General features: G+C 42.9%; 1 protein-coding gene across 6 annotated transcripts in view; it reads right to left on the reverse strand.

Moving 5' to 3' along the window:
• The window catches only part of MTUS1 (microtubule associated scaffold protein 1), a 91,013-nt gene that overhangs the window by 8,155 nt on the left and 66,987 nt on the right, over nt 1–15,871 (reverse strand). For 5 of the 6 annotated variants that reach the window (XM_086611852.1, XM_009981933.2, XM_086611854.1 and 2 more), the window contains 2 exons: nt 9,274–9,340; nt 411–625 (listed from right to left, as the gene is read on the reverse strand). In XM_086611852.1, coding sequence (XP_086467978.1) covers nt 411–625; nt 9,274–9,340 — 282 coding nt within the window. Of the gene's footprint in view, nt 1–410; nt 626–9,273; nt 9,341–10,185; nt 10,240–15,871 lie in introns of those variants that run through there. The other variant, XM_086611855.1, reaches the window with a different exon arrangement.

Genomic DNA, 15,871 nt, shown 5'->3' on the forward strand with positions numbered 1-15,871 from the left:
CACAGGGAAAGAAATGCAAGCCACATCCAACTCTTCATAGATGGCAACAATGCCTTACAGTTTACCACTACCAACAGGACGATGCACATGCCTGTGGCACACACGGAGTTGTTGCAAAGCAAGGTCACAGGCCAGGTGTTATAAATCTTAACACTTAAACTGCCTCAAATAATCCAGTGGAGCTCCAGAAGTCATTGAAGCTTGCGGAACACAAGGAATCTTTACCTTGTTTAAATACAAGCTTAAGATCCAGACAGCTTAGTGTAGTAGTATTTTTATAGTTGCAACAAAATGGAGTTGCACATTAGATAAAATAACTCCATAATTAATAAAAAAGCAGTTTTAACTGAAGGCTTACTTGTAGCAGAAAGCAATTGCTAGAGAACATTTCTACTTCAGATGTTACAAACCTGCTCCTGGAGTTGCGCTTTGTACTTTTCGGCTTCTTCAATGCAGATACTTTGGAGTTTCTCACATTCTGCAGTGTAAAACTGTTTAAGCCTCTCCTCCAGCTCAGCTAAATCATTGTGATGTTGCTGGTTTAACTTCTGCAAAAATCCTTCATAAGCAACTTGCAGCTCATTCCTGTCTCTCTCCAACTTCTCACAAGCTGCAGAAGTGGTTACTAAAAATGTCAAAAGAGAAAACCAAAAAAAGTAATTGGATCGAGTTTAATGCTAATTTCAGTGTCTTTGTTTCAGGTATTAAAGACAGTGAACACTCTGCAAAGGAACAGGGCTACACAAAGACAAATATGATTTATTTATGAAATGAGTGCCACCTCCAAGGACACACGAAAAGATCTGCCCAAAAATATCTAATTCACTGTTTCTTACGCTGAGAATTAATTGAGTCTAGTTAAACCAGGAACCCATATAGAAAGCACAAGCGTGACAGCTTGTCATGACACAGAAGAATAAATGTCTCATGAGAGATACTGGAGTGCTCTGATAAAAAAAAAATAATTGAATTTGCTACTTCACCTAATTTGATCCCATTTCAGTAGCGTATTTGTCAGGGTACTTGAGTTTTTGATATATAAGCCACTTAACTAAATTTGAAAGTCTTCATATCCTGAAGACCATCCATTCAACATGTTACACTCAGATAATGCAGCAGAGAAGCAATTCTAGTCTGACATGGACCATTCAATACAGAGCAATACAGAACCACCAATCTGAAACGTACTGCTAATATGCACACGCCCAAGATATTTAAATCCGTGAGATGCAGAACAGTGTCAGGCAGAAAGCGATGAGCATTAAGAAAACAGAAAGAAACGCTGGGTAATTCTCTTCACGTTTATATTAACACAGGCCAGCTAAGACGACTGCCTAGGTTTGTCTTCCTATATTTACAGCTGATTAAAAGGCAAAACAGAAGTTAGTAACTTGTACTTTTGAGTTCAAAATGTAGCATTGCCAGCTCCCCAGAAGGGCCCAAATAGGAGGAGTCATTTTCCTACTGTTAATGGGATGGGAGCAAACATCTTACGCAATTCCAGCTGTGCCCAAAGCCTGGAAGCAAGGTGAAACAGGACCTCTAACAAGCATGTGGTCACTGACCTTAAGCAAAACTGCTTCTACACAGGCTCTAGAGTTTTGATCTAAAATGAATTAGTCAGATGAGTGTCTACTTAAGAGACAAATCAACTAAAACGTTAACTTGGTCTGGAATCAAATACGGGAGTAGTCATGCACACGTACACTTCATAGCAGCTTAGCACACTGCCCAAACAGTATAAATATAAACTCTGTGTAAAAGCAGGGGAAGATTCAATGATTTCTGTACAGGCAGTACAGGAAATTCTCATCATAGCTGTGTTTGAGCCTTAAGATACACAAATCGCAGTATCTTCAAGGCCTGATTCCCAAAGCGGCCCTGGGCTGGGCTCTAGGGAAAGCAGCCTGCCCCAGCAGGAGTGCCTCAAGTTCCACACGTCGGATTCCCTCTTTGCTATGGCTCATCAAGAGCAAGCGCATGAATCGATGAATGATACTTGCACTCTCTTTCAAGGAAACCGTAAAGAAGTCTTGGCCCTGCTGCCATCACCTGGAACCTGCAGTTGAACTGGAAAGCGTAAGGGAGTGAGCGGCACTGCAGGGAAGTCACGCTGCACAAGTGTCTACCCAAATTATTTTAACAGCAGGCTCCGCTCTGCGCCAGGTCTGTGTGACAGAGGTGCTGATCCGGACAGATTTAAGCCAAGCTCTTCATCCTGTGACTGGCAACGATGTGACTAAAGGCTCAGCTGAAACATACCACAACATTCTCTGCAACCCAAGCAGATTTCACAGTTTTTCTATACTTTCTATACCAAGAAAGGTTTTTATTTCCATTACCTTTATTCCTTCCACAAACTTCAATGGAAGTTGGAAGGAAAAAAAAAGGAAAAATTAGCATTCACACCTCTATCACATTGCATTGGCGTAATGTTATTGAATGTATATGCTCGTATTGTCATGGTTTTGGGGAAGAGGAAACGCCATAGGTAGGGCACATCATAAAATAATGCAAAGAACCAGGCAGTGAGCCAAACGGAGACATTACACTGCGCACCGCATGCAGAATGGATCTGACCATCCGTAGCAGAGGAAGAGGGGTATAGCTGAAAGGCAGGCAGCTCGCATGCCTCATTTGAGGTAACTGTAGCAAAATGCTTCACACGCTCCACTTCCTTTAAAACCAACAGAGGAAGAAGCAAGCATCTCAGTCTATAGTTGTAAGGCCAGAGTCATCCGTTTGCCTCTATTTAGCTAAAAGAACGTGCTACCTATCATTGTCTTATCTTTAAATGCCAGCACACAGATCTTTAGATGCTACAAAACACTTCAGAAAAAAAGCTAACAGCAAACCACGCCTTTGTCAAAGAAAACAGACCCATCAGCTCTTGTTCAGCCAGTCTGCAATTCAGTTTATGAGAAGACTAATGTTACAAAGGCAAACAGAAACTTTCAAAACTTGCATTGGCAGTTGAACATTGAAGGTAACGTCTGGCATTTGCCAGGCTGGAGGCTGCGATGCTGCCTTGCAGATCGCACACCTGACTTGAACCCTCCCCATCCAACCCAGCAGCAAAACCACCGCACCACCAGTGAGCTCCCAGTGTCATGATGGCGCAAGAAACTGCACATGTGAAGTTTCAACAAAAGCACTGACTGAAGAATTGTCGATTTGTAATTACGAGAAGTCCTGTAAACCAAAATTTGTCCCTATACTCAAGATCCAAGTATTTTGCACAGCCCTATCCATCTCCAGACCGAATCATCTAATTTATGACTGTATACTGCCTTGTTTTAAGAAAGGGACAAGCCATGAAAAAGGAAACTAATTCCCTGGTTTGGCCACTCATCCACTGCCAGAGGATGCTGGAAAACTCCTGACTAACCAAACTGATGGCTGCTCAACTTAAAGAGTTTTCTCACAGAACAGGTGCTTAATTTTGAAGAAAAATTTCTAACTGGAACATGTGCTCTTCCAGTAGCACACACACAAAATCTCTATTTCGACTTCTCATCCACTTCAGAGACAAGTGAGTGGCATGCTTCAGAGTTCTTGTACACAACTACTGTGCTTCCTTTCCCTCCTTAAACCGCTTCCCCTCCGCAATTCCACATCTTCATTATGCCATGCATTATAACAGACCACAGACCTTGAGCAAAAAAACAACAGGCGACAAATGGTCCAACAGCATTTGAGAGAAAAAAAAATAAAAAAATCAAGCCATAGAGATGAAAAGGCGTGCTATCCATTTGTCCACTAAGTTCATTCAATCTCATCAGTAACACTAAACAGTTATAAGGATAGAGCATATGGAACAGTGTCCTTGGCCACCAGAAGCAAGAGTTACTTCTTTATTCAAATAGCAAAACCATTAATATTTCCCCCCCCCTTAGTTGTTCTGGTCTCTCCTCCCAATCATACAACACTGCCTCTCCCTGTATTATTACAACAAGGAGCAAGATTAATCTGTATTTTTAGGCTTCTTAACACCTGTTTACTATAAATGAAGAGCCTGGTTCTCCTGGGCAGAACCATGACCCCTGGCAACCACAGGAAGTTTTTAAGATTTGGAAATAGCATTATCTTTAGGTCAGAAATGCTGATTTTTGACATGTTAAATTAACACATATCTGGAGTAATTAAAAATGGCCACTTGTATCTTGGGTATTTCATTGCAAAGCTTTCTGCGTGCCAGAACTATAAAACAAATGCCTACAAAACAGAAGTCCAGAGAACCAGGCACATGGCAGCTCCCTGCAACTGTGCAAACGGCAGCGGATCCAAACCACGTGAACGGTAGCACCAGTTGAAGGAGAAGACTATGGAAGTTGCCTTATTTTGTAGTATTCCCAAGAAATCTATTTCATATTTTCAGTAGAAGTAGCCAAGAGATAAGACCTTACAATTGCGCAGTACCTCCTTCTCACAAAATTTATTTTTTCTTATTCTAATTATAAAACAATTTATCATCCAATTCAGTCTTTATGGCTAAACTGCTTACATAAAAACATTTTTCAACTTACAACCCCCTAAAAGTCACCCTAACCATAGCTCTAAAGAGGAAATATCATAGATTTTTTTTGTTGTTGAATCCTAAATTGAATTGTTTTGAAACAAAAGTTATCTTCATAAAACTGTCTAAGTCACTCACTGGTCTAGTTATGATTTATGCAAAGCCATTATACTGTCTGGTATTTTGAAAGAGAGGCCACTAGGACAGTAAACTAGCAGCATTTTAATAGATGTGGGGGATGTGAAAAGGGGATAATTACCAGAAAACATCAAGTATTTAGCATGGTGTTATGTCGCGGTGCATAGCACTTCATCGCTCTAACTTTGTATTTCACATTGCAAGATCTACTGCATATGTTCCGTTGATCAGTGACTCTACTGTAGACACAAAGGCTCATTTCCTTCTCCATGTAGTATTTTGGTTTTTTAAAGTGTTATCTGATAATTAATTCATGGGTTTGGCAGATTCTCAATATCGGAAATTCTTCTACCCAAACACACTTTCAAGTTTATGACCAACTTTCTCTTGGTGTTACTTCCATAGTGAGACTAATGGTACAGAACATTAAGCCACGTTTCATATTTTTATTCTTGGGCAAGTTGAAACGAGGCAAGTAGACCAAAAAAGCAAGCTTTAAGCTACATTTAAGAGGGTATGGTTGAATACATATGTGAAGCATTCAGGTATCTGCCAGGAAGTAAGTTCCAATCCTCTAATGCTGTAAAAACTAAAGCATCAGCAGGCAGGCAAGCGTACAACTCATGGCAAGTTAGGCCCTGCCTCAAATAATTGATAGAAACGTCTACCTACTATTATTTTTAAGTATCACCAAAACCTGAAAACCAAACCATGTTATCTCCATCCGTCTATAAAACACAATAGTCTTTTTTTTTTGTTATCTCAACCTCCAAAACATTTTAAAGGTCATTTATTAATAAAAAATAGCATGACGGTATTTTGAAGAAAATATAGTTTATCAATTGCAATGCAGCAAGTGGAGGAGAGAGAGAGAGGGGTCAGGCATTTGGCTGCACAGGATACATGAGAGCCTCTCCATCGCACTGAAAAAGGCTCACGAACAGCAATTTTCCAAGGGCCGCGGGCTGAGTCAGCCTCGCACCTGCTGTTTGGGAGCAGGACTGAGCTGGATTCCGTCCAGCACTCTTGCAAAGAGGCTCCTAAACAATTTGGAGTGCAATTAATTTAGAGTAGTTTTGTACCTCTGAAGAAACATGCAGCTCTTGCAATTTCTACTTACGTAATTAAACAGGTAACTAGAAATAATTTATGCACCAGCTTGCATCTTAGTAAGAAGGGAAACAGGTGACAAACAGGACATCCGTACCTGCTCCAGGCTCCCAGAACCAAGTCATTTACATTCAAACCACAAAGTTTAGTCTTGGTGGCTGGAGATTTTAAGGAAATCCAAGTTCAGAACCTGACTGTTAATGAATTTTAACTGCTTTGGAAAAGCCCATCCCCACATACATCACTGTTGCTAATCCTCGCAGGTGTTTCCAGCTGCCGAGAGCAGAAGGCAGTGCCCGGCAACCATCCTCCCCACACTCTGCGCAGCCACACAGTCACTGCCAAAGGCAGGTCTGGGATCCTAATGTGTATTTAAACCACTAAACAAAAAGGTATTTTGGTAGAAAGGGTCGCAGGGAATAACCCAGCAGAACGGACGATTTGACAGCAAGCCGACTCAGTTTTGCAAGGTACATGAAGGAGCTTGGGAGCGTGCACGACAACTTCAAAGCAAGAAACTGAGGAGTCCAAACTGCGCAGGGAGCAAGCTGCTGGAGACTTCACATTCCTCTCAAACGGCAACACACAGGGCACAGACTACACTGAGCTGGGCACACCTGGTTCCTCTTCCTAAACCACCTGTTCCCAAACCACAAACCCACAGGCACTGAAAACACGGCAGCTGGGACTCCACGAAACACGTACACGTGTTTACATGGCCAAAACAAGATTCAAACTGTACTTAACTTTGAGCCAATCTGTGCCTAGATCAGACTGTGAATCAAAATTTGCAGTACTTACGTCAAAATGGCCTACGGAAATCTTAAGTTCAGCTATATCCATTTAACAGTAGCAACAGAAAGCTGATTAGCAAGTGTGTGTTTAAACAGATTATTTTCAGCTAAAGCTACTGTTACAAGAACACTTTTCTCAAACCTTGTCAACAAGTGAGGACTGCCTGGCTTCATTTATCTATTTTATTAACTTTTTAAAAAAAAAAAAAACACAAAAACCCCACACAAATCTTTTTAAAGCTAGATAGAATTGAAGACGTGGAGTTTTAATTTCTGTGATTAAATCCACTCCCTTTACATGCTGAGGAGAGAAGTACAGACAGGCCAGACGCGTGACGTGGTTGAGACAAAGGAGCTGCATGAAGATAAATGCTTCACTGCAACCATGGTCTGGAAACCTTACAAAGGGAAGCACGCCCAAGGCTGCCATTCAGATGCTCCTACAGAGCTGACCCAGTAAGATCAGCTCCATGAGGGGAATGGCTGATGACCTCAGCCAGCAGCGCGCAGGCCAGCATCACCAGCTGACAGCTCGGTGCACTTGGGCATCACGGATCCATCAAGCTCAGTTGCATTTGAAGTTTTTTCCTAGTTATCAAGCTACTGAATGACATACTCCTGCAACAGAAGCCCCACATATGAGCTCAGCAGGCTGTTAATCAAAGCAGGAAGGTAAGAAGTTTATAGGAAGCTCATTTAAGAGTGAGGTGCCCTTCGAAAGAATTAAGCTTTCAAAAAAACAAAAACAAAAACCAAAACACGCATAAAAAAACACACAAAAATAACCCACCAAAAGTGATAATGGGCAAAAATGCTGGCTAGCTTTTGGTCTGCCCATCTAAACTGAATCTTCTCTTTCCTGATAAGTGACACACACAGTACCTAGGTTGATAAAAGGAAAATAAGACTGAAGATTCAGGCACACGGAAAAATAGAGACTTTCTTGCTCAGACAGCAATCCACCTGAAATCATTTTCATGATAAGATAAACAAATGAGTTCACCCCGAAAGTCACATGTATGTACATAAAAAAAAAAATAAATCTTATTGATAATATTTATAACCCAGCTTTGCAGCAAAGCGAGCAGCCCATTTCCACAATAAGACTCTGGTTTTGTCATTGTCACTTTAGGGTGACAGAAGTGCCAGCTGCAGTTGGTGGGGGACACAACCCACCACCCTGCTGCTCTTTCACCTTTCTCTGCTCCAGCACCCGTGTTCCTTCAGCCACACACTGAGCCAGGTCAGGCAGTTTGGGCAAAACAGCACTTCAAGCCACTAATTTTCAGCTGGCTTATGTCCCCAGGCAGCTCAGTGCACAGCTGCCTGGATGGCAGGCACAAGGCAGGACAGAGGGACGCAAAGGCAGAGGAAGGCCAGGCTCTATCACAGCCAGCCCCTACCGAGACCTGCCGGAAAAACTGCAAAAAATGCCATCCGGGTGCTTTATCAGTAGGAAGGTTAAAAGCTGCAGCTTGACAGATGCCAGACTGCACCAAGCTCTAGAAACTCCTCACCTTTTCAGTACTAAACTTCCAAGAAAGAAAACACTACACATTTCTGCGGTATCTTTGGTACTCTCGTCTATCTATCCAGGCTGAAAGGCTTTATCTGCCTGCGATACTGCCCATGCACAATTTGATGCAGCATCAAATAAAGCTCCCAGAAAACTGCATTTTAACACAACCCTCTAAATTGGATGACAAGAATACTGACAAGTGGAGAAGCTGTGCTCTGTTACTTCAGCTGGGGGGGCAAGGAGACCCCTCCCTCCCCACCACACTTCCAACTCTGAGTAGTTGCCAGGGAATGCCCGCCTTATTAGTCAGTGCTAAAAAATAAATCCAAACATTAAATGCACCACCTGCATGTAACAAGACCTACATTCACGCTCAAGTTTGGCTGAGACAATACTCAACTTCCAAAGCATGTGAAAATAAACATTTCCAACTTTTCAATAAGTGACGTATCTGAAACTGCTTTCAGCTACTTCTGCTTTCAAAGCTTTTTTTTTCTTTAAAGGGGCTTAATCATAAAAGAAACATGCTTTTCTAAAATGTTAGCTTCACTTTCAAGTGAATTTTCAATCCAATGACTTTTTACACTCCACAAGACGATTCTGCTTTGAGTGCAAATAAATTACATGAAGTTGCCATTAAATGCAGTTAAATCAAGCTTCAAAGCTGGCAACACCAGCCCTGCGCATTATAGCTCAATTTCATAGTATAGATGTCCAGTAGGATGAGTTCAAAGATTTAATCTCATTAAAAGAAGGAAATGCTATTAGGCTAATTTCACACTTGTTCACCTACAAGTCACTAAGGCAAAATGCAGATATTGCGCAGTATATTTTCACAGGTTTATGGGTTCTTGCCAGCAAATCTCTAGCAGACAGCATACAAATAATTTGGGGATCAAACAGAAGGATCTATACTGTCAGCCATCCTCCCATTTTTAAGAGAGTGAGTGCTTTGGTCATCAGACATATGTTTTGCGAGGAGGCCTTGCTAGGCGCAGTCAGATCAGTGCCAGGAATTCAGTGAACCTGGGGTCAACGCTGTCAGGGCTCCAGAGAAATGCAGCGATGAAAGCATCAGAGCAGAATTCAGTCAGGGAATTAAATGACTGCCATTACAATACCAGGGCATCTGTCTTTCCGCAGACCTGTTTTGCTGCATTTCCGTTCTCATGAAGAATATAAAATCACATTCTTACCTAGTTCTCCTCGAAGGTTAACCAGTTCTTGAGATAAGTCTTTATGCTGTTTCAGTGCTTCCTCCCTCTGCAGAGAAAACAAACAAACCCAAACATTTAGTTACTAGTGATCTGAGCAGGGCACCTTCCAATAATTAACTTACATGTGTTCTGTAGGAAAACAAGAGACAGGAGCAAGAAGCCAAAATATGAATCATTTAGGATAACAGTTCTGCTGTTACAAAATACACAGATGTTCTTCTGTTGTTAAGGAAGTTCTACTTTAAAACAAAGAATAGCTTTTTCCAGGATAACACTGCAATTAAAATCCGACTTCGCAGCAATTAATTTCATACTTTATGATGGGTGTAGCAACATAAGCTCCCAGAACAAATCAACTGATAGCTGTCAAGGGCACGAAACTATGGTGTATATATGTGAAAGAGGCACGCATTAAATATTTATCTTCAGCTTACTCAAACACAAAATCAAAAACTTTGCTAAACGCTCAGTCCTCCACGAAGGAAAGGCACAGCCCTGTTCAAAGTTGAATACAACCCACCCCACTGCTCGCGGTCCTGAATCTTAAGATCAATGATGTTTCTTATACCAAGAGAATCATAACAAACCTGCACTCAAAACCAGCAGAAGCACCAACCTCCCCGCTCTGCCCAGGACCTGTGTCTCGGCCAGGGGAAGGGGGCCGGCCTTGCCTCTCTGCCCCGAGACCCGAACCCCTGGGAGAAGCCCAGGCACGGCCGCAGCAGAGCCACTCCACGGCTCGGCCACCGGCACCTCTCACCCACAGCCACGGCGCAGAGGTGACAAGGTCCAGGCTTCCCATTGCCAGGGCGCTTTCACCTTGCTCACAGCTGAGCTCCCGTCCGGCTCCCTGCTGTCGGAAAAAGCCCTACGAAACAAACACTGAATTACCCTTGCTGCAGCACACTGAGAATAGAGGCAGAGCTTGCTGCTAGAGCAGCCCATCTTCCAGCTCCGGCAGCCCCCGGCTCGGCTCCCCGGCGCTCATAGGCAACGCGCAGGTGGGGACACCGCTGGCCGGGCTGCTCCGGCCACAGCCGAGCGATGACGCTGGACCTTGCCTCCGCAGGTTATCCTACTTCCGCACCGATCACTCCCGACAGCGGCAGATACTGCAGCTTCTGCAATTGGCACAAGCAGCCAGCGATTACTTAAAGCCACAGCCCTTCTTTTATGAAAGGCGAGCCCCAGACGTTAGACCGATCGATCTCCGCTTGCTCCAACGGCAGCCGGGGCCGTGAAAGGGAAGGCTGCCCTTCTCTGCGGATAATGGAGCTTATTTTTAGCTGTTTCGAGCTTGCTATACGCTGCTTTCACACTTAATTTGTTGATGCGAAAATAAGCCACGGGAGGCCTGGGCTGAATGGGAGAGCCGCAGATACAGCAGCTTTGCTGCTGTCAATGCCCGGGCTTGCCGCCGCTGCTCCTGCGCACGCAGAGAGCTGGAAATTCACTTTGCATGCGTTTCCTTCAGCTACGATACGTTAGAGAAAAAATAACAACGCGCTGGCCCAAAAAATCACTTAGACTTTTTCCATTAGCTGCTACACGTAAACCAACCACTGCAGATGAGTTCACATGCTGGCAGGGTGACACCTGCACTTGGTTTTCCACAGGGAATACGCCACCTCTACCGCAGGTTCCCTGTCTGCCCCTGGACACTCTCGCCACAGCCTGGTTTTTCCCAGGATAACATCGGCACTCGCTCACCAGGTCCCCCCAGAGCACCCTGTCCTGGAGGAGGGGAACCCTCTCTGCATGCCTGCAGAACAAATAAAGCAGTAAAATACACCGTTCTTAAGAAAAAATAGAGGGAACGAGCACCCAGAAACCAGTCGTATTAAGGTCTGACACAAGATTAATCAAAGTGAGTGATTTTTATGCTATGCACTCTCATCTGCTGCAAATTAAAGGAAATTATTCTGCAGCTGAAAAGGCTGGTAAGAAGAAAGGATCAGCCCTTTACTAGAAATATTTGTATTTTTGACCTTGTATGGGAAAGATCCCCTTCTAATCACTAGCGTTTAAGCAGTCTTAACAGTTATTTGGACACGGACAGACTAGTAGGGGCATTAAGTAGCCGTGTTGCAGTTTTACATTAAGCACTTAGATGCTTTTTACAGCGACAGTGGGCTAAAACTGAAAACCACGCCTTGCCCTCCGCGGTAAATCCTCCTGAGAGCAGAGAGCTCAGTTATTGAAAGGACTCGCCCTGCTCTTCCCTGCTCAGGAAGGAGAGATGAGTCATCTCGCTCCTGCTCCACACCAGTTCCTGCTACGGACACAGCGTCTGATGATGAAAACGTGAACGCTGCAGTGAGTTATTTGAGCTGCACCCTAGCACGCTGGGACACAACCACATAGTGGATTTGCAAGCAAGTGAACTACCAAAGCAACTTTTATTTTCATGTCGTGGGCTCCCAAGGGGATTTGCCAAAGCTTTTACAATAACCTTGTCCGTTACTAAATTAGTGTACAAACACACTTAGGCCTTTTTTTTTTTTTAAAAATGTTTCCCTCCCCTTGGTTTTCATATTCGTTTTTTATTCTAATTCTCAAAAAGTCATCCTTGAACCTGATTTCTTCCAGCCCACTCTGTTAGTAAAACGTCTCAAATTTTCTTCTCCCCTCGGCCTCGTGGCTGGACCACACTGCAGACCCTTTGGAAACACTAATGTTCTTGGTTAGTGTTTCCAAAGGGCCTGCTTCATGGTCCACACCATGTCTGGTTTTAGTTAAAGCAATTTGATGAGAAAAGGGCATATGAGATCGGAATATACTAAGGAGTGACAAAGGCTGACACTAAAAACCTAAAATAAAATAGAATAACACTGCCTTTCTAATATATTATTTTAAAAACATTTCTTGCTCTCTGCTGCTCTTGAGCTCTTTTGCTTTTTGCTGATGCTGTTTAACCTTGCGCCTCAATCTCCAGCTTGTCCGTTCGTAGTTTCACAAATCAAGAAATCCAGGCAGACTTGTATTATGACCTCCTGTTGAAGAATATATTCACAAAGAGCTAGCCATGGCTACCTAAAATAGGAAGTCCTCGCTCATATGGTTAAGCGGCCACATGAAGTAGTCAGACTGACTAGCAGTCAATTCAGCACACTTTTACCTGAGGGAACTGAAGCTCCAGATATGGGGATTTCCCCAAAAAACCACAAAAGTTTCCAAGACCTGAAACCTAAGCGCAGAGGATACCAAAGACCGCTTGAATAATCCAGTAAGGGCCATCTGCAGTATTTAATTTAAAGACAGGTTTGTATATGCTTTGGGCTGAAATATCAAGCAACCTTCTAGTTTATGCTTTACTAGATTCTAGTTGAAAAATCAACACCAGAAATTGAAAGAGCTCGATCCGGTATGCTCCCACTTGGTTCTGCAATTTTGGCATTGTTCATTTATCCAGATAAATCTGGCAATAGGTATCATCCTTGCTTAGTTGTCAGAGACTCAAGGAGGGCCTTCACATCTATTTAAAGCTGTTTCTGGCATAATTTACGAGTTTACGCCAAGATCACATAGGACGACTGGGTACCTGTTTTTCTTATTTAAAAAAAAATAAAATAAAATCTATTGTAGGTGCACAAGAAATCCAGTTGAGCTTTAGCCATAACATTCCCCCTACCACAAACATGGAAGCCATAGGAAGGAACGAGAACAGAGTTTGGGGATAAAAGCTTTGCCACAGGCAATATCAGGGCACTGCACCTCTGCTATTGGATGCTACAAAAAAATTCTCAGCATAAAGAAGGAGATTTGGACGTTTCTTGTTCTGTCAAATATCAAGCAGTTAAAAATCCTTCACGTTTTGAAAGTTTGACAAGTGAGTTCAGGGGGATGTGTGCCTTGTAGCAAGGACCTGGGAAGGTGAGGTAGCCCCACTACAACCGGATGGAAAAAGAAAAACTCCAAGTTATGGGGCTGGAGAACACGTCAGTTTCAAAATGACAAAAATTACCAAGTTAGGAATGTAATAAATTATTAAATTTGTCATCCATGTTTGTGTTACTGGCAGTTATGCAGCCCAGTTACAGGCTTAAGAGTATTTTTCCTGGCAACTAGCTATTTTTGCTACAGCTTGAGATTCAAACAGATCAGCTTAGGGTCATTTTAGATACAAACAAAGGTGAAGACGCATCAACATCTGAACAGTTTCCATTGCTCTGCTTTAAAAGCAGGAAGGTCTACAAGAGTCCGCATTCCAGAATGAACAAAAATGTATTTATACCAAGCAGGCAACCCACCTTCATGGCGATGTACCTATACCAAATCTTCACATGAGAAAGACAGAAGATACCTTCAAGATCTCATGTTATGCGTGGTTCTCAAGTTGGAATGGGTGGGTATTACTCAAGCATCCCACAGCTCCTTTGCAGACCCCAAGTCCAGAGGCATGCAGTTTTATGGCAAACTGCCAACTCTTACTTCCTTGAGAGGACATGCAATCAGGCTAACCATTCCAGGTTTCTCAGCACAGTCCTGCTGCTGGCCAGGTGGGGTGGCCCTTGTGCAGGAGCCCTGTGCTCTCTGTCTGCAAGTCAAGGCTTTGAGAGCCACAGATAAGCTGTGCCTGGCCAAAGAGCCTTACCTTCTGCAAGTTTTCCCTCCATGTTAAGGGCTACAAGTCCTTCAACAGCTGCACAACGTATAAGAGCAAAAACCATGGCAGAAACTGGGCTTTGAGTACGTGTGTCCGAATAAGCTAATGCTGCTCATCCAGTAGTAATTATCCACACACCAGAGTTCACATTTTAAACAATTACACTCCTTCTGGGAACAAAATGCGTACTCTTTTGAAGTTGTACTAAAGAAAGAAGAACTCGCAAGAACCAACACTGAAAACTTCACATTTATACACCAAAATACAGGGTATTATTTGTTGTTGTTTTTTTTTTAAAAAAATTTCAAGCAGCTATGTCACATAAATGTCTATCTGATAAGCTATCACAGTTGCCTAGCCTACCCCACGCAACGTATCACCTCCTCCAGGAGCTCTATGGCATTTCAAACTGCTTAGCATGCTTCAGTCATTCAACAAAACCCTCTTGCTCAGTTTTTCATCCTCAGATTAATGTTTCCAGATCTTCCTCAAGATTGTACTCCCATGAAGCCTTTGTCTTCTAACCATTATGAGGTTCAGAAGCAGCACTGTGCATTGCTGGAACCAAAAACTGCAAACCACTAGTACCTTGCAAAGTAACAGACACAACCCACTTCCAGGTCCCAAAATATCTCAGGGAATCAGGTCGTGTTGTGGAACTTTTCCCATGACACAAACATACAGAATCATAGAACTGTTTAGGTTGGAAGAGTCCTTGAAGGTCGTTGAAGGTCCAACTGTTAACCTGACACTGCCAAGTCCACCACTTGTCCCTAAGCATCATATAGCGACCATACTGGAATGTTCCCCTCTTAATGCTGGGATGCGATGCAGTCCCTGCTAAGAGAAGGCGGAGAAAGGCCCAGACAATGCTGGTACCAAACACTCCCTGGCATACGGGCAGGCAGCTCTGAGTCTCACACAAAGGGCAGCAACGGTACCTGTCACAGGCAGAACTGGCAGGTGGGAACAGCTCTGAACTGGAAGGCTGTTGTTCACCCTTCTGGTTTTATCAGCCATACGCGTTTGCAAAGAAGTCATTTCAAGAGTCAAGACTTGAGGAGAACGTCAAGCGTGAAATACAAAAACCTTACATTGCTTTTTGAAAAAGCATTTTATTAGACCAGACTAAAATAAATTTGTTCAGAGCACATAAACCAGAAAGGAAGCACTTAAATGTGTTTTACTGTCACACTAAGGGTCAAATTAATTTTATTCCGGGAAAGGAAAGCCTCATTTTTGAAAGCCGTTTGCTCAAACCACAAGCACTTACTCCTAAAAATCAAACTTGGAGAGAAATACTGAGCATCTTAAAAAAATAATAATAAATTATGGTTATTTGTAAGCAGTTCTGTAATACGAGTGCTTCGACCTCACAGGAGATGGACTTAGTTTGTACTGAAGAATGTTACCATTTAACTATTTAATCCTGGTGCAGCCTCAGTTGCCAACAGTTTTTAATACAGGATGTGCTTTTTGTATCTGAGCAGATATTCCTCTTACAGACAAAGCATTAGAAATTGGAGTTGACTCCATCCTTGTGCTGCACCAGTCATGAAAAGAGGAACATCATCATTGGCTGTAATGTAGAAATTGAGTCACATCTTTGCATAAACTCCAGTCACTCCTATGTCATCAGCTATAGCCTGGAGGTAACTGAAGGGGTAACAAAAGGGCCATTCATATCCCCTCTGCAGCATGACATTTGCTTTGACTATTTTGGTCCTTATACTACAGTATTTCTACTGGTCCCCTGTTCCTTCTTTGCTGGCAAAACCCAATCCTCTAAACAAATCTTCTAATGAGAAGTCAACAATTTCAGAAATTATTTTTTTTTTTTAAACTCACCTGCCCTTCACCCCACTTAAAAAACCCTTGAAACCTCATTTCCTTCACGCAACTCGGAGGCAAAAGCAAGCTAAAGAAATGAGCCAAGGAAATGGCACAACAAACAGGATTTACACCCTCTGG

This window comes from Tauraco erythrolophus, chromosome 5, assembly GCF_009769465.1.
Source record: "Tauraco erythrolophus isolate bTauEry1 chromosome 5, bTauEry1.pri, whole genome shotgun sequence".
In the NCBI taxonomy this organism is placed as follows: Eukaryota; Metazoa; Chordata; class Aves; order Musophagiformes; family Musophagidae; genus Tauraco; species Tauraco erythrolophus.